The 17149-nt window shown below is 56.9% G+C and overlaps 1 protein-coding gene across 7 annotated transcripts in view; it reads right to left on the bottom strand.

Annotated features, from left to right (window-relative positions):
* LOC111139264 (myosin phosphatase Rho interacting protein) overlaps positions 1-17149 on the bottom strand; it is a 149304-nt gene that overhangs the window by 49755 nt on the left and 82400 nt on the right. For 4 of the 7 annotated variants that reach the window (XM_022491493.1, XM_022491492.1, XM_022491491.1 and 1 more), the window contains exons 4-7: positions 16546-16697; positions 11514-11598; positions 5355-5577; positions 3720-4233 (exon numbers count right to left, since the gene is read on the bottom strand). In XM_022491493.1, the coding sequence (XP_022347201.1) occupies positions 3720-4233; positions 5355-5577; positions 11514-11598; positions 16546-16697 (974 nt within the window). The remainder of the gene's footprint in view (positions 1-3719; positions 4234-5354; positions 5578-11513; positions 11599-16545; positions 16698-17149) is intronic. The other 3 variants (XM_022491494.1, XM_022491497.1, XM_022491498.1) reach the window with 1 other exon arrangement.

The following is a 17149-nucleotide window of genomic DNA, read 5'->3' as shown; positions in this document are numbered from 1 at the left end:
AAAAAAAAAAAAAAAAGAATAAAAAATTTTTAAAAAGGTAACAGGCCCAGAATAGAGTCAATTGTGCTATGCCCAAGTCACCAGATGGTGGTTAAACTTACTTCAAGTTTCAACTTCTCCCAGGAGTAGAATCTTGAACTAAGCAAATTGGAATTACTAGTCAGCACCCGTGGGGTAATCTACCTGAGAGACCTCTGCTGGCCATCAAAGGAAGGTGACCTTGTCCGAAACAATGCACTCTTTGCTACTGTTAACTTGTTCTGGCCTCTTCTGCCTATAAAAGTCCTTTATTTTGTACAGCTCTTTGGAGCTCCTTTCTGTTTGACAGATGGGATGCTGCCTGATTCATGAATTGTTGAATAAAGCCAAGAAGATCTTTAGAATTTACTCAGTTGAATTTTTTTTTTTCTTTTCTCTTTTCTCTTGTCCTTCCTTTTTTTCTTTTACACAATATTAACGTGTCACCAAACCAGAGGCCTGTCCTCCCAGGGGCACCCAGGCAAGTGCCCCAAGGTCACCTCATAGGAAGGGTTTTTACTTGCATTCTGGGCTAATGGCAGAGAGTCAAGGGGAAGCAAGGGCCTCTGAGCCCAAAAGATTGAAATCTAACCAAAGACTAATGTCTAACTCTATAAGGAAAAAGAGGAAAGGGGCTCAAATTCTGAGACCCTGCCAAGAGACCAGCTTTTACTCAGGGAGTAAATGGATCTCTGAGGATTTCTGCATCAAAGAAGGCTGAAGCCCAAGTGTAGAAGGCTCAGGGCTCCTAGGCCCTCTGCTCCTCTCTAAGCTCTGGTGTCCTAAGCTTCTGGAGAATCTCCTCCAGGCACAGAGCTTGTTCCCAGGCCGGCGGGGGCCGCAGCTGAGGGAGCACAGCAGAGGGCGAGACAGCGCGGGAAGCTCAGGCAGCAGCGGCAGCGCCTGTGAACCACAGAAAGCTCTTGTCAGCGCTCGGCCTGGTCAGGAAGAGGGTGTCGCGTGCCCCGCCATCCTAGAGGGGTTTGGGGAAGGTTCCAGGCCCACGCACAGAGCTAGGTACCATCACTTGCAGAATGAGAGCCCCTCCAACCGACCCAGAAAGTGGCAGGAAGGCCTCGAGGAACAGCGGCCCACCAAGGCCCATGCGGCTTGCATGCTGCAGGCCTGCAGGGCTGCTGAAAGAGGAGTCGGAGAGGAGGAAAGGGAAGTGGTGCTTAGTGCAGCCTCCACACACAGTGGGGGTTTCTGGGCCGGTCGGCCATGGCTTATTTTGGCTTATCTGGCAAAGCGAGCGAGTGGCCTGTATACTGGCTCCCGAGGTACTGCAGGCGTGGCCGCAGAGGTCTCCCTGGGCTGGCGGACAGCACAGAAAGGAGACACCTGCACCTCGGCTCCGCTTCCCCTCCCCAGGTTCCCAGCCTAGGGGACGTGAGGACCGCACAAGTGCCAGTAATGGTGTCAGTCACCAAGAACTCAACAAGGGCTACGGCCTCCCCAGGCTGGTTCAGCAGTGACTCACCATCCAGGAAACATTCTAAAAGCTCTGGAGCAAACGCGAAGAGCAGAGAGGATCGGCCCGTAAAGGCTCCCTTCAGGGCCACGGCTTGTCAGGAAACCAGCCCCCACTGTCTCCCCAGCCGGGCTCCTGGGCAGCCGGGCTCAGCGGCCACTATGGATAGCTGCGGCGGACGTCCTGCCAATATGCGGTTTTGCTCTATTCAACGAGGACCCAGGGATCCAATCAAGCACAGGGAGGGCTACTTGGGACCAGAGCGCAGGCCTCGCAAAGTGACAGCAGCCAGTCAGATGTCATTAGGGTAAGAAAGTGACATTACAGTGTTAGGATGCAGAACTGCTGGGCTCCAGGGGTGCCAGTACCCAGTGAAAACCCATGTCATGGTTGCGAGGAGCATGCAGAAAGTAAAGTCCCGGAGATGCCGTCTACCCCAGGAGGCTAGACAAGAACAAGTTCAAAGCCAAGCAGGTGTGCTGAATGTTAATTCTTTGGTCTGCTGCTACCCCAGGGCCTAGCTGCCCACTCAGGAGCCTCCAGACCTGCGGTCTACCTGCTGGCCAGCGTGAAGTCTCCCCTGCCCTGGCCCACAGGCCTCCTCAGTGTCGGCAAGCCCCTCCACTGATATATTTACTCAGGTGCTTGAAGGACAGCCTTGGCCCTCTCCTGGTCACATCAGGGAGAGGGCGCTCCCCAATTAAAGGCCCAGAGTGGAGGTATGTCCTGGCTCTGCTGTACCAGGCTGTTGCCTTGAGGAGTCTTCCCACTTCTGAGCTCCCATCTCTATGTCCACACACTGGGATATGACACATGACCTCTCGGGTTACTAACCAAACAAGAAGACAGCCAAGTGCTTGGAGATCACCTCCCAGGCAATAGGTCAACTTCCTTCTCCCTCTGCCTAGGAATTAGGCACATCTGCTTTCTTCTCTTTTTAAGACCAACAACTCTGGGCATCTCCTCCTTATTCTGGAGGTGGGCCCCGGGGCTTTGGGAGAGCAGGTGTGCATTCAGGAAAGGCACCCTGCTTGCGGCCAGCCCCTCAAGGGGGGAAGCCCGTTGCCACCCTGCCCTGTCCCCATAGCATGCCCCAATTCTGAGCTTTACTTAGGCTTCAGCAGGGTGGAGGGGACACTCGGAACGCTTTTGGAATTTAGGTCTGAATCTCCCCCCCGCCAAAGTGAACTTCTTTGGAAACCTAATGAAAATTATGGCTTTTCTTTTCCCAGAAAAATGTACATATGGACTCTTGAATCATTTAGAGGGGTTCGTGGACCTTTGGCAATTCATCTCTGGACCCGGGTGAGAACCCTGTTGTCAGGGCAAAGGCTCCATTTACTGACTCAGGGATGGAAGCTCCTTTCAGAAGAGGGCACTCTAGCACTCTGGTCCAGGACAGGGCCTCAGACATGGAACCAAGCTCTCTCCCCAGCTCTCTGGGAAGCACAGGGCCAGTGGAACAAGAAGGAAGGACAGAGCACTCCTCTCTTCAGACCATGCCTCTGTCCCAGTCCCTGTCCTAGGTCCCCTCCCTAAAGCTTGTGCCTCTCCAGGAAACTGCGCTCTGCCAGCCTCCCGGTTTCACATTCCAGCCAAGCCTGGATACAGTGATGCTCCAGGGCACCTGGGAACATCACAGGCTACCCACCCCACCGCCTTTCATGTCCTTCACCCGTGCCCAAGACTGGAGGGGCAAGGGGCGCTTCTGCCACCATCCGCCTCTCCAGACTCTTCCTGCCTCCATGGTCATCTCAGAGGACAGACATGGGCCAGGAAGGAAAATATCCAGCTACACAAGGCCCAGGTGGCTGAGAACACACCGGGGGGGCCCTTAAGGTCTCAGTGCCAAGAGGCACTCACAGGTAGCAGCCAGCCTCTGGCCCAGGGGTCTGGGTGTCCGGAGATGCTATGTTTCTGGCTACCGGGGCCTGAGAGTTCCGTGACTAGAATCTAGGGTCAAAAGGGAAAGCTTCCCCACATGCTCTGAACGGAAAGGGAAGACAAGTGCACTCCTGCAAGGAAGGCTTAGGGAACGTGGAAATGTGTATGTCAAAGTGTGTTTGTGTGTGTGTGTCTGTGTGTGTGAAGTGTAAAAAGCATGTTATAAGGACACAGGAGGGAGTGAGTGAGCGTGTAGTGTAAGGGAGAATGTGAGTATACACAAGAGACTGCGTACAGGTGGGGGAGTGTGTCCATGGCACGTGTGGCCCTATAACCCACTCCTTACCTCCTCTCGTTGCCAAACAGACGGGCCACCTCTTCCCTGCCAGGGCTCCGGGCCCGAGTCCTACGCTCCAGCCGCCTTCTCTCCACCTGGAAGGCTTCTCTGTGGCTGATCCTGACGGCCTTAGGGACGTCGGCCAGGGCGGCATACTGCCTGCTGGCTTTAAAGGCAAAGGTGCGCCCCGGTCTCTCTGTTCCCCGCCCCCCAGCGCTGTCGGAGTCCATGTGGATGGGGGGCCGGCTGGCCACGTCCAGGGAGCCAAGAGAGCTGCTGCAGACCATTCGGCTGGGGGTTCGAGAACCTGGGGAAGGAAGGGGATGACCAAGCTCCTGGGAGGGCGGTCCGGGGCCACTATACCTGTTGTTGGGGGTGCTGGGGCTGGGAGGGGAGAGCGGCGGGGGCAGCTGCTGCTCTTCGGCCTTCAAGTCCTGCTTGGTCTTCTCCAGGGAGAAGTAGCCGCTCTCTACCCGGACTTTGCGGCCACAATCCATGCGGTCGCTGCTCATGGTGCTCTCCTCTGAAAGAGAGAAGGGGGAGTCAGGAGATGTACTTAGCCTGTTGCCACCTTTGGTTTCTGGGGACTTTTAAAAGAGCCTATGTAGATCTAAACAGGGGCCATCTCTCTACCTCCCATCTCTGCAACCACCCATACAGGGCTCCCCCAAGGGCAGAATCATGGGACAGAAACGAAATGTCCTTCCCACACATGCGCCTCATCCGTCTCCCTCTAAGCTGGCTGCATCTGCTACACTGTCAGGGGGTCCCCAAGCTTCTAGTCTGGGGGCCAGTTTGGGAGAGCAGGACCCCCGCCCAGGAGAGAAGCCCACTAACAACCACTTCTTACCAAACGTCAAGGAGGAAATCAAGGGCTAACTGGCCGTTCAGCCTGTTACGGCATTTGGGGAGGGAAGAGGCAGAGGACTTCCGCGGGAACGAGAGGAGTGCATGGGACTACCCATGAAAGACTCAGGCTGCTTCACCCCCAGCTGCTGCTAAGTACCTTTTGGCCTGAATGAACTGGGTCAGTCCCAACTATCCCCTTGTCTTTAATGAGCTGGACAAAATGCAAATAGGAAAAGCCAGCCTATGTCATGCAGAGCCCTCCGGGGCCCAAAACAGGGAGGCAGAGACTGCTGCCCTGCTTCTGCTTCGGCGATTCCAAAGTGCTAAGTGGAGAGAGCAGAGCAAAGCCTCCCAGGCACCTGGGGGCCTGGCAGGATGGCACAGTGAGAAGGACGAGGCTGCGCTCAGGACACACTGAGCTTCCAGGTTCTAGGCCAGGAACACAGGGCGGCCATGGGGGCAGGAACCAGAGGCCTCCCTCCACAAGCCTCATTCCAGAGGGTCTGATTCTCACAACACACACCCGGGGCTGAGACAGCAGGTGCTACCTTCCTCCTTTACAGATGGGACTTAAGAGCCAGAGGGGCAAGCCAAGGCCTGAGCCCAGGAATCCCAGCCCCACCCAGGCCCAGGCCCTGCCAAGTGGTGATGGACACAGGTGAAGGAGCCTGAGGCCCAGGGCTCAGTGTCCCTGAGTTCTCAGTGCCAGCTGCATTGGGATGGCGGCCTGCTCCAGCACTGTGAGGCCGGCCACCAGAACAGGCGTGCAGACAAGCCATTCCGGCCCCCACTTACCATCTTTGCTCTCCAGCCCAGGTTCCCTCAGGGTGCTGGCAGCAGGAGGCTGGCTCGGGCTGGGACTCTGAGCGGGGCTGAGGCTGCTCCCGTCGGGCTGGTCCTTGGCCCTCATTTCTTCCTGCCAGAGTGTAGACTTGGTGGCGGGGACCTTCTCAGCACTGGGAATGCTGCTGCTGCTGCTGCTGCTGCTGGTGACAGCCACCTTGGCTGGCCCTGGTTCCTAGGGGAGAGAGCAGTGTGTGTGCAGCCCCGGGCACACAGCCTGGGCTGGTACACAGGTCCTGGCTGCCTAGGCGCCTGGCTACGGGGGACGCCAAGGTCAACTACACCGTGTCGGTGGCCTGGAATCCCCAGCAGTGGAGACTCAGAGACATCTTGGTCAGGGCAAAAGCTCCACCTGGATGGCCCTGTGGCTTTTTGTCTTCCACAGCCCTAGTCCGTACGCCCGAAGTGCCGGGTCCCACCAGCCTCAGGCCAAATTCAGCACATACACGGAGCGAATATACAGGGTTTCTGCTTGGAGCTCTGATGCCAGACACATGCAAGCTCTCCCTGCCAACAAAACCACAGAGCCCAGAGCAGCTGACCAGGCATTAAAGGTGAGATAACAAGTGACCGGCTCAGAGTTCATCATTTCCAGACTTATAGGTAATTAAGACACGAGTCAGGAAAGATGGGACAGGGCAAAGAAAGAACACACCATTGAGATGGCCTGCTGGGTGAATGCAAAGCAGATGTTCATATAGATCCTAGGCTGGAGCCAGCCCTTGGCCTTCCCTGCCTCCCCCTTCTGGTCCTAGAAAGCTAAAGTGTGACACCTGGAACACTATGTGAAAGAGTCATCAGATAGAACCCAAACATCCAATCTATACTCACGCCCTCCCACCTGCTCAGCCGCACAAACTAGATGGCAGCTTGTAGCCCAAATGGGAACGGTGTCCATCCCATCTCTCCCCAGATCAGAGCTGGTGCTGCTCTGTGGGAGAAGCATTCATGTGGAGGTACTTGGCCAGATACAGAAGTCCATTTCCAGAGCATGCAGAGAACCTTAACTCAACAGCCCAAACCTAGAGTCCAGACTAGGGCAGGGCTGGGATCCCAGCTGTCCCACAGTACTACCTCACACCCTGGGCCCAACCCTCCTGCTTGGCCCAGGGTCCAGGATGCCAGCTGCAGAGGGCACTGCCAGCAAGAGCAAAAATTGGGCGCCTGGGTGGCTCAGTCATTAAGCCTCTGCCTTTGGCTCAGGTCATGATCCCAGCGTCCTGGGATTGAGCCCCTCATCAGGCTCCCCGCTCGGCAGGGTGCTTGCGTCTCCCTCTCCAGCTCCCCTGTGCCTGTGTTCCCTTTCTTGTGATCTCTGTCATTTAAAAAAAAAAAAAAAAAAAAAAAAGACCTGTCCTAGAGCTGTCTTCCACCAAACATGGGGGATAATATACAAATCCTCACCTTCCACCACATCCTGGTGGCCAAACCTCATTTTTAGAAACCTACCTTACCCAATTCTGAGTAGGGGCCGTTGGCAAGGCTGACACGGGTTGTGTCCATGAATCACCCGCACAGACCCGGTATCGACCAGCAGGCTGTCTGACAGCCATTGAGCACGGACTGTGTGCTGGGCTCTGGGGCATCACTGCACCATCCCATCCTCCCCAACATACGCCGCAAGGGAGCCTGCCTGGGTTGAGAGAACAGCCCACCAGGCTCACAAGGACGTACCCACCAGAGTGAGACTTCAAGCCCCTTCTACCACCTGACACCCTCAGGAGTGGCAGGGGGTGGCGGGGGTGCTTTGGATGGGCAGTCTAAAGGACTCACCGAGAAGCCATGGCACCAGGTATCACAATGGGAAAAGACAGGCATTTTATCAGGTCCAAAACTTTCCTTAGCCTTGCAAGGATTCTAGGCCTCATGAGACGGGGTAAAGAAAAAGAAGCCTCTTCCCACAGACCCAGGACATGCCCGACTGCCTATTCGGTCAGAGCCACCAAAAGACTTGGCTCCCAGGAGAGTCCCTATAGCTCTGACCCACTTTGCAAGAAGTGGATTTCTTGAAATATAATGGCAATGGTTTTGGACAGTTTCCTGAGGGCTCCAACAGAACCAGGCTCTCACAATCTCAGGAGAGCTGGCCCACCTGGACCTCCAGTCAACATACTGCCCTTAATCCATGTCCCAGCAATGCTTCCCTCAAGCAGAAGTCACTCCAGGTCCCCCTGACATGGCCCCTTCCAACAACAGAGTCTCCTATTCAAAGGCCGGAAGCCAGAGGCTGGGCATGCTCTGGTGGGCTCGGGACAGAGCTGCGTGGGGTGACGTGAAGACTGGTCTCGGTGAATCCGTCCCCTCTGTGGAAGACAGGCTGCGCCCAAGTGTAGGTAGAGGTTGCCAGAAAGGGCCAAAGAGGAAGAGGCAGGTGGCTGTGCTTTGGAGGGGGGCGGCCTAGGCTGCCAGAGCCCTTAGCCCCATGCTGTGGGTCAAGTGCCCACGGCATATGCACACCCCTTTCTGGTGCCTGGGTGACCCCCACAGTGAGGGGTGCGCTGGCAGGGATCCCCAACAGGCAGAGGAAATTCTAGGCCTGAGATCCGATGAGCCATGAAGGGAACTTGGGAAACAAATACATTTCTCAGCACCACATGGCTACACACCCACCTTCTGGCCCTGGGGCCTCCCAGCCTGTGCAGGGCTGGCTGCACCCACAGATCCCTCTCTGTGCTCCCCACTTCTGGAGAACTTGTCCCAGAGAATGATGGCCCTGAACGGTAGCCAAGGTCCATAGGCAGTTCTCTTTCTCTCCTTCAGAGCCTCTGCCTTCTACCGCCTCTATGCCAAGCCTTATCGCATGAGTGGAGAGAGAGGAACAGTCTGGCAGCAGGAACAAAGCCACACTGGCTTCCAGGAGAGGGGTGGGTGGGTGACACAGGGAAGCCTGATCTCTGGGTAAAGTTGCTTCTCTTCTCCAAAGCAGATGTGTGGTGAGTAAGACTTGGCACAGACCAGGTTGGGGCTATGCGGCACTGCTTCTGCTCCCCACACGGTCACCGCTGCGGTGGGGCGGTGCTGGGATTCAAAATGACAGAGACCACAGGTACCCGCTAAAGAGGAAGGAGGGAGAAGTGCCAGGTCCCCTACATGCTAGTCCCTGCATGGCTGGGACACCTGCACTGCTCAGGGTGATTGATGCTGCAGTGAGGTCTGTGTTCTTCATTTGGCTGCTGAGAAAGGGTTTTCAAAGCAGGGAGGAAAAGAGGACACAGGACAGGAAGGCAGGCCCCGGCCAATCGGCCTCTGTAGCCTCTATCTACGAGCTAAGCAGACACCCTCTCTAGAAGCGGTTTTATAGAAAGCCTTCCTTTCTACTTTCCGGACACAGAAACCAAGCAGAGGCCCGACCTGAAGGAGGGAGACAGCCCGGAGTGGGTGTAGCAGCAGGCGCCCAGGTAGAAAACATGACGCTGGAGAAGAGGGAGCAATCAGAACACACGGGGCGGGGTGTGGGGGGGGTGCTGAGAAGCAGCAGGGTACTGGACCAGGAGGGACATTCCTCCCGGCCTGCCTCTGCTCACACTGAGACATCTGTTGTTTTACAGGTCTCTGAAGAAAGGCCGAGAAGTAAGGGCCCAGCCTGGGAGGCTGGGGAGATGGGAAGAACCAGCATTCCCGAGCTCCACCTAATGAACCAAGCCTCCCAACCTACACACCTGGCAGGGGAGACAGGCGGCCCCTGACCTTGTCAGAGTCCCAGGTCTGGGATTTGGGGAGTGGGTGGTAAGATCTCCATCCTTCCTGTCTTAGTCACACCCAGAGTAAATCTCCTCCTCCTCCTCTCCAGACATCTCAGTATCGGGGAAAGTCTTCCCTCTTGGAGTAAACAGCGGCTAAGCAGCAGCTCTGGAAACCACAACTCTCAGGCCTCAGAGGCCCTGGCCAGGGCTAGACTGTCTCCTTGGTGTCCTGGCTCTGCTGGGGCCCCTGCCCCCAGCCTATAGGCTATCTGCTCCCCCTGCAGCCTGACCCTCACCCTCCCGCAGGGCCTGCTCTCAGAAAAGCACTCGAAGAGCGGACTGTCTATGACCGGAACTCCCAACTGCTCAAGACATCCTTGTTCACGTGGGACCCTGTGGATGCTCCTGCCTGAGTTCCCAGGGCAGGGCACGGCACAGCAATGCTTCTTCACCATACTGATTTTATCCAGTACTCCCTCAGGCCACAGAGAAATGAGGCCAGATACGGGGTCTTGGGTTCCGGCCTCTACAGGGGCCCTGAAAGCTTTAGGCTTCCCTCCCTGCTCCATTTGGGGCATCCAAACACCTTCAGCATCAGACTGTGGAGCGGAGGCCTGCCCAGAGATCCCCAACTCTTCTCTGGAGAGACCCCACGTGACCTTCTGACACTGAGTCACAGGGAGATGGGCCCCAGATGAAACCAGTGGAATCATATGTGATATTCCTGGGAGCAAGGGGCATAAGGAAAAGAGCCCTGCCAGGCTGGGTCTGCAGGGCTCAGAAGGGGAATAAGCAGAGCAGGGGGGGACACCCGGGCTCTAAGAGATCTCAGAGAAGTGGGTCAGCTCCTCACTCTGTGATCACGGGGCTCCCACCACTGACTGCAGAAGTGAAGCGCAGCCGTGGCTGGCCAGCACCATCTGGGGGGAGGGACAGGCAGGCAGGAGGGACACAACCAAGTGCCCTGGTCTGGGCCGAACATGTCTCCTGCATGCACAGTCACCTGACCTGGAGGCCGGAGCTCCGCTCCAGCACTGCTTCCACAGCATCACTACAGAAATGCAGAGCGCGAGCCTACACGCCATTACTCCGCTGGGGTTATTCTCTCAAACCGGGCAGTGTTGGGGCATTTGTGTGTGTATCTGCCGTTCCCCAGCAGGAAGCCCACTTTCAGTCTCCAGGAAGGTCTCTGACTGCATTTTGCTGACTTCTTGCCAGGTACGCTACCCTCCAGGGGATGCTGGCCTGAGGCTCATTGGGGAGGGTGGACAGAGGGCAAACAATGACCATCAGCTGAGAGTGGGCCCAGGGCTGCACTCCCTCAGGGCCCGTGCATGGCGGGGCCGGGGCAGGTGGGTGTGGGATGGTGGTGGTGGTACCCAGGCCAGCACACACCCCCTGGTCCTGCCTGGGCGGACCTCTACCACTCGGTGAGGCAGAGAGCGGCCACTAAAGACTGCTGAGTCCCCAGGGGTGGCTCAGGTTCCGTCACGGGCTGGCTCGCTGCCAGACTCTGGGCCTTGCGAGATGCCCAAGGGACCCTCATTCCCATCCTGCTCACTCTTGGGGGGTTGCTGTGAGGCTCGATCAGGCAAGGCAAAGCACTCAGTAACACTGAAGTCTGGAGCAGAGAGGAGCATTCGCTGAGCACCCATCAAGGGCTCATCGCTTCCTTCCATTCCCACAACAATCCTGTAACTGGGTGTCCAAAGGCCCATTCTGTAAAGCAGTTCACTGAGGCTCAGAAAAGTTAATTTGCTCCACCAGGGCCCCAGGAGTGTGAGGAGCATGGCACAAAGAAGGAGAGCCCTTCTGGGTGCCTGTGTCCCTGCAGACAGGGAGAGTGGCCTTTAGGGAAGGATTAGAGCTGATGGGACCTATCCAAGCCACCCCCCACTTTGGTCAAATGGGAGTTAGGGCAGGGGCACAAAAGTCAAGGTCTTACCAGTTTTTTGGTCAAAGCCCAGAGCAGGAACAGGGTCCCCTGAGAGCTCCTCACTCAGCCAGGATGCTCTACGACCCTCCCTGCCTGCACAAGGATACCCACGTACAGCAAGCAGCCCCTCTGAGCAAGCCCTCTGCTCGCTAGCAGCTGGCAGGACAGCCAAGGAACGGACATGCTATCATACCGCCGCTGCGCACCGGCTCCCTCACTGCGAAGTTCCTGGGCTGGCCCCGGAGCACGTGATTGAAGCCACCCTATCCTGCGGGGGGTCCTGCCCTGTGGCCTGGAGAGGAGCATGCAGGTCTCAGCCTACAGACCGCTAGAGGGAAGGAGAGCCCATGCAGGGCTCATAACCACTTTAGCTGCACTCCCATCTGGATCCTTTTTCTCACCCCTAATTTTAGGCTGGGTTCTGAAGTCTCTTAACCTCGTGGGGAGCTCTCACTTCTTCCTAGCCCCACTGATGGACACCACTCTACCTACCTGTGGTGTGGGAGGCTCCACCTTCCGCTTCTTCTTTTGGTTTTGCTTATTGGTCCTGGGATAGACCATGAGCATCTCTAGCCATCTGGGGAGAGAAGAGGAGGGATCAGATCCCTGCGCTCAGGACTTGGGAACAGTACTGGGTGGTCTAGGCAGCATGCCAATACTTCCTACTTGAGGGTGCCCATCCAGTGGCCAGGCCTCTGGGCAGTGGAGCATGGCAGAGCATGACCCAGACTTGAGCCAGCCACCGCTGGGGAAGTGCCGACAGTGCAGCCCAGGACAAGCATAGGCTGTGCTGGGACCAGGCCCAGATGCTGACCCCACAATGACCATAGTGCAGGTGGAAAGGGCCCGGTGACCGGCCCTAGATGTGCAGAGCACATCACGGTTTCCATCGCTGACCCTATCTTTGGGTTTAGACTTGGCTTTAAAACTGTCCTCCCATGGCAGATTTGGCTAAGGCACAGATGCGCTGCTACTGAGTAGCATTTAGACCTCTAGAGGCAGGAAACCAGCAGCTGTGCTACCTAAGTTCTCTGTGGCAGGTCACTTCCAGGGGCTGAGCAGCTGACCTCCCAGACCCATTCACTCACCTCTGGGCCCTACCTGCACCCTGAGGGCTATGGGCACCTTGGCTTTGGGGAAGGCCCAGCAGAGCTGCCCAGGGACCCACTCCAAGGCCCACAAGTTGGGAAGTCCCCTCTGGACCAGGAGCAGGAAAGGCAGCCAGCGAGCATGGGAAGAACAGAGGCTGAAGGCAGGAGGCCTGATACAGAGCTGGCTCTGCTACTTTCTAACCATGACCTTGGGGGCTCCCTGTGCCTCTAGGCTTCAGTCTCCTCCTCTCTGAAAGCAGGGGCAGATTAGGCCATAACACGTCCACTGCTTGCCTCACTGGAGCTTCCTTAACATCTGGAAGGGTTGGACGAGGGGGACAGGAGGGGCTGGTGGTGAAGGGTGCTCTCTCCAGAGGGTTAGGTACTGCAGGAGAATCTGGCCCCACTCTCCCTGGACCCTGAGGGTCTGTGCTGGGCCTGCTGCCACCCCAGGCCTGGGACGGTGGCCGAGCTGCAGTGTGAGGCAGAGCCTGCCCCGCCAGCACCAGCATTCGAGCCAGAGTCAGGAAGGAGGGCTCCTGTCTTTAGCACCCCGAGGTGCTTCTTAAATCGGGGGCGGAGGGAGGGAAGTTGGTCATAGTTGGTGACCTTCTAGGATGGCCTCAGGAGGGTATGCTGGTTTTGCTGTTGAGAGCTGGGGAAGTGGGCTTGGGCGTGGGGAATAACAGCATCTGGGGTGAGCGCAGCTCGGCTTCGAGCAGGTCATTCTGTATTTGCTGAGAGCTTGAATGACTCTGGGCACATGGAGACCTGAGGCACAGGCCCTGTGGGTCACTCCTCTGCGGGCTGGCCCCAAAGCAAGAGGAGGCATGACTGTGTCTGCAAGGCCTGCAGATGAGCAGACTCTCAGCGCCTCACTCACATAATCTGAGGAACTCACACACATGTGGGGTTAAAAGACCTGCTTTCCAGCCTGCCATAGAGGCTGATATTCCTTGGGTACCCTGGGAAGCTGTGTCTGGGGAAGACCCCTCTCAGAGCTTTACTTAGGAGATGACGAGAGACTGCTTCACAAAGTCCCCTCACCCTCCAGGGCCCCAGGAGCACGGGGTTGTGACAGACAGGTGCAGGTGGCCCAGCTGCTGTCAATCGGCAACACGAGCAAGCAGGCAAACTGGCGAGCCCGAGGGACGGGGCCTTGAGGGAAGAGATCTGCACCGAGGTGGCACTGCCGACTGACCGGAGCTCAGCGAGCTCCTGCGCCAGCCCGAAGAAGGCGGCAGACTCGGGGCGGGCTGGGGCTGGCCAGGACAGATGATGGAATATGTCCCTTGCACTGGGGTTTCTTACAGAAGCCCAGCAGGAAGCATGTAACGTCCTTCAGATGTGTCACCATGTAAAATACACCGAGGGAAGAAAGGCAAGGGGCGAATATGGACACGGGACCGGTGGTGGAAGTGAGTGCCAGGACACAGTAGGGTGGGTTCCCCAACTCTGATGGCAGAGCCAGGATGAGTGAGACCGAGGGGGGCAGAACTGTGAGGCAGGAACACAGAGAAGGGGAAGGATCAGGCCCAGCTCAGCTGGAGTCCCCACCCCACCCCACCCACTCCTGCTTACATCCCACCTCCTCTGAAAGACCTGTGCTAAGTTGTGCCCCAAACATCCTGAAGGCCCGTCCTGGCACAAGAGAGTGGGAAAGAGAACCACCAATTCTCTCCATCCAGCTCTGGATGAGAAGCCTCAGGCGGCTCAGAAGCCTCTGTTCAGAGAAGAACCCAGAAAGAAGTCTGGATGGACTGTCTCTAACTACCCCTGCTCTAAGTCAGCCCAGAGGAAGTCCGTACCTCATTAGGGAGTTGGGTCTCAAGGTCTAAGAGCCCACAGGTGAGATTATCTGGCAAAGGAACTGTGCCAGGTGGTGAGGATGCCAAGGGAGGCATGCATCCAAAGGTGAGAGGCAGAGGAAGGAGAGGAGATGGAGGAAAAAGAAGTCTGTCCCCAGAGCACACTACCCGACGTGACTCTGTAAAGGAGGCCTAGTGTACCAGTGGGTGGTGAGGAAAAAGAAGCTGTTGCTGGGGGCCAGGGACAGGTTGCCATGGGGCAAACCCTTCCTGGTGGGGAGGGATGAGCTAGGCCCATCCTCAGGATGAGGACAGGGGAAAGCTCTGCATATGCCTCTGAGCCACCGCACAAACCTGAATGGCCCAGCCAACATGTGGGACCCAGAGAACACACACATCTGGTGTCCTGGTCCACCGATGACCTTGTCTACTCAAGCTGCACAGAATGGCAGTCCCCCATCCCGTACTTGCAGTGTCCTTAGGAGAGGGGATCAGGACAGGCAGTCCCCTGGCTTGTGGTAGGTGCCTGATGGTAGGATTTGGGCCACCTGGCAGAGGCTGCGTCAGCTGTCAATTTCCTCATGCCATGTAGCACACCACGACATCAATGACCTGGGTCCCCTGGCTCACACATGCCCCAGCCTGTCCTGGGGACCCTGGACACCCCTTCCCATACCTCATGCTAATCAGGATCCTCCACCGGACCTAATTCCTCAGGGGAGGGCTAGGTCTCCCCCGAGGAATCCCGCCGGGCAGCGGCACCTCAGTGCAGGCTGTCTGACTGCCAGACAGGGCTGCAGCAGCAGATGTGAGCCGGGAAACGCGAATGGCTCTCCGCTGTCCCTCATGCCTGTAGACTGCCCTTCGTCAGGGTTCTTGCATTTCCAGAGCTTCAGTCTCCCAACTGTAGAATGAGGGCTCTGTAAAAGTCCTCTCTCCGTATATTTAAAAAAAATTTTTTTTAAACTAATCTCCACATCCAGTATGAGGCTCAAGCCCACGTTCCCGAAATCAAGAGTCCTATGCTTCTCTGATTCAGCTGGCCAGGCTCCCTGAGCCCTCTACACTCCTAAACCATATGGTTCTAGAATTAAAAACAGGGAGAGGGAGAGGCCAAGCGGTCCTGCTGTTTGCCCCTAGGAATTAGAAATGCAAACCCTCTCTCCAAGCACGAAGGACTCAGGCTGAGCTGGCAGCCCCAGCATAGGGTCCGCTGGTCACTCTGCAGTGCAACTCTGGCCCTTGGCTCCAGCCCAGCACAACGTGGATTTAAACTTCTGAACTCGGCAAAACCTGGGGACCTTCTGACCACTGTTCTCACTTCCTCATACAGCAGCCTTGGCCTGAGATCCTGAAGCTCAGCCAGGGCTCAGAGTTTTTTTTACTTGTTGAAACCAAAAGGCTTCACCTTCTAGCTCCCTCCACTCTGCACTACAATAATCAGCCCAGGATCCCTAACCGCCCACCCCGACCACACCCCAATTCACTTTCTCTCAAAGCTTTCTCGGCCTTAAAGGACCAATGGGATTCTCCAAGATCCAGCGCCCGAGCTCCTGGCCAGGCATGCTGAGCCTGCTCACTGCGCATGTACCGTGGGGCTAGGTCGCATAGAGCTGGTAACATGCGCCTCAGGAGTACGGACTTCCGGAAGGCACACACGGTATGAGCTCAGCAGCACGGAGCTCTGCTTGCCCGGACTGTCAGCTACCTGAAAACCCGGTCCCTTCCACCTTCCAGGGCTTCCCCTAAGCTTCTGACCAGGGCAAGGCCAGGGCAGTGGTGTGACTCAGGGACTGTCTATTCTTTCCACCTGGACAAAGAAGCAAGGGTCTATAGCAGCACTGGAGTGACTGCTGTGTGTAGGCCCCGAGGATGAGGAATGGGACACAGCTGTCCACCCTCAAGGACCTACTGCTGGCTAAAGGAGGCCAGATGTGCGCCCAGACAATCTGCATCTTTCATAAAGCCAGCTGATGGTGCCAAGTGCCTCACGGGGGCAGGTTACCCGCAAGAGTGGACACTCAGGCTGAAGGATGGGGGGGTCATTCCAAACTGAAGGCAAGGTGGGAAGGAAAGCACAGAGCTGGTGGGCAGCACAGGGGTGTGCAGTGATAAGCAGCTCAGTAATGAGGGACACAAGGGTGGTGGTGGTGAGGCTGGAGGGCTGGGAAGGGGCCTCCTGGGCCAACCAAGGAACTTGCACTTCACTCCCAGGTGATGGGGCTTCGGGCAGGAGAGAGGCAAGGTCAGGTGTGCTCTGGGGACTGAAACCCTCGTGGTCGAATGACACATGGGTAGAGGGTTGAGAATGGAGGTGGTGAGACCATTGAGAGGCTGAAGGAAGCTGCAGCAGTCCTGGAGGTGGGGCAGCGCCAGCAGAGGGAGGCCCACGGGGAAGTGGGACACAAGGAGAGTATGAGCACACAGGAATGACGCAAAGACAGGTGCAGGGTAAGGCCAGTTTCTGGTGTGGTGACCGGGTACATGGTGGCAGTGTGAAGACAGAGGGGACTCAGAAGAGGGAACATGTGTGGGGAAGAAAGTGATGGCAATCTTGCCAAATTTGTGCCAGAGAGAACTGGCCCAAGAACCTGCTGGTATGCAGAGGTGCTGGGGCAGACTCACCCGCTGATGATCTCCTTGGTTTCCGCCCGGATGAAATGTTCCTTCTCAGGGGTCAGAATGCACAGGGAGAACTTCTGACCTGTCCGGCCCTCCCCATCCACCACGTCTGTGCACTGGTTCATGTTGATGGTGCCCTGAGGCAGGGTTGTGGGCTGCAAAGAAGAACATGGGGCGGGGGTCACGCAGAGACCAGCACTCAGGGGTCAGAGTATGGCAGCATGGGCTGTCCCCACACCCCCAGGCCCTCCCGGCCCTCTGGCAACTGTGTGGCTCCCCAGTTACAACAGGGGCACAGGGTGGTGCTCTGCCTTGTCCCCACCCTCATGGCCCCACTTCTGTCCTAGCCGTCCCAGAGAGGAGAGGTGACAGGCCTGCTCTTCTCAGAGGACATCCAGCTGGACATTCCCTCCTAGCGGGAGAACAAGACCCCAGCTAGTAGCGGGGGAAGGGAGAAAGGCAGGAAGGGGACAGCTCGGTAACGACAGCTGGGAGGACAGAGGCAGCCAAGAGTCTGGTCTCCCAGGGGTTACAGCTCCGAGAGAGAGAGAGCAGTGAGAAAAAGCTCCAGAAGAGGTCGTTCCAAAATAGCAAGGTTATTTTTAGA

This window comes from Enhydra lutris, unplaced genomic scaffold (genome assembly GCF_002288905.1).
Source record: "Enhydra lutris kenyoni isolate GAN:26980312 unplaced genomic scaffold, ASM228890v2 scaffoldscaffold97, whole genome shotgun sequence".
In the NCBI taxonomy this organism is placed as follows: domain Eukaryota; kingdom Metazoa; phylum Chordata; class Mammalia; order Carnivora; family Mustelidae; genus Enhydra; species Enhydra lutris.
This window is presented reverse-complemented; position numbering and strand designations above follow the sequence as displayed.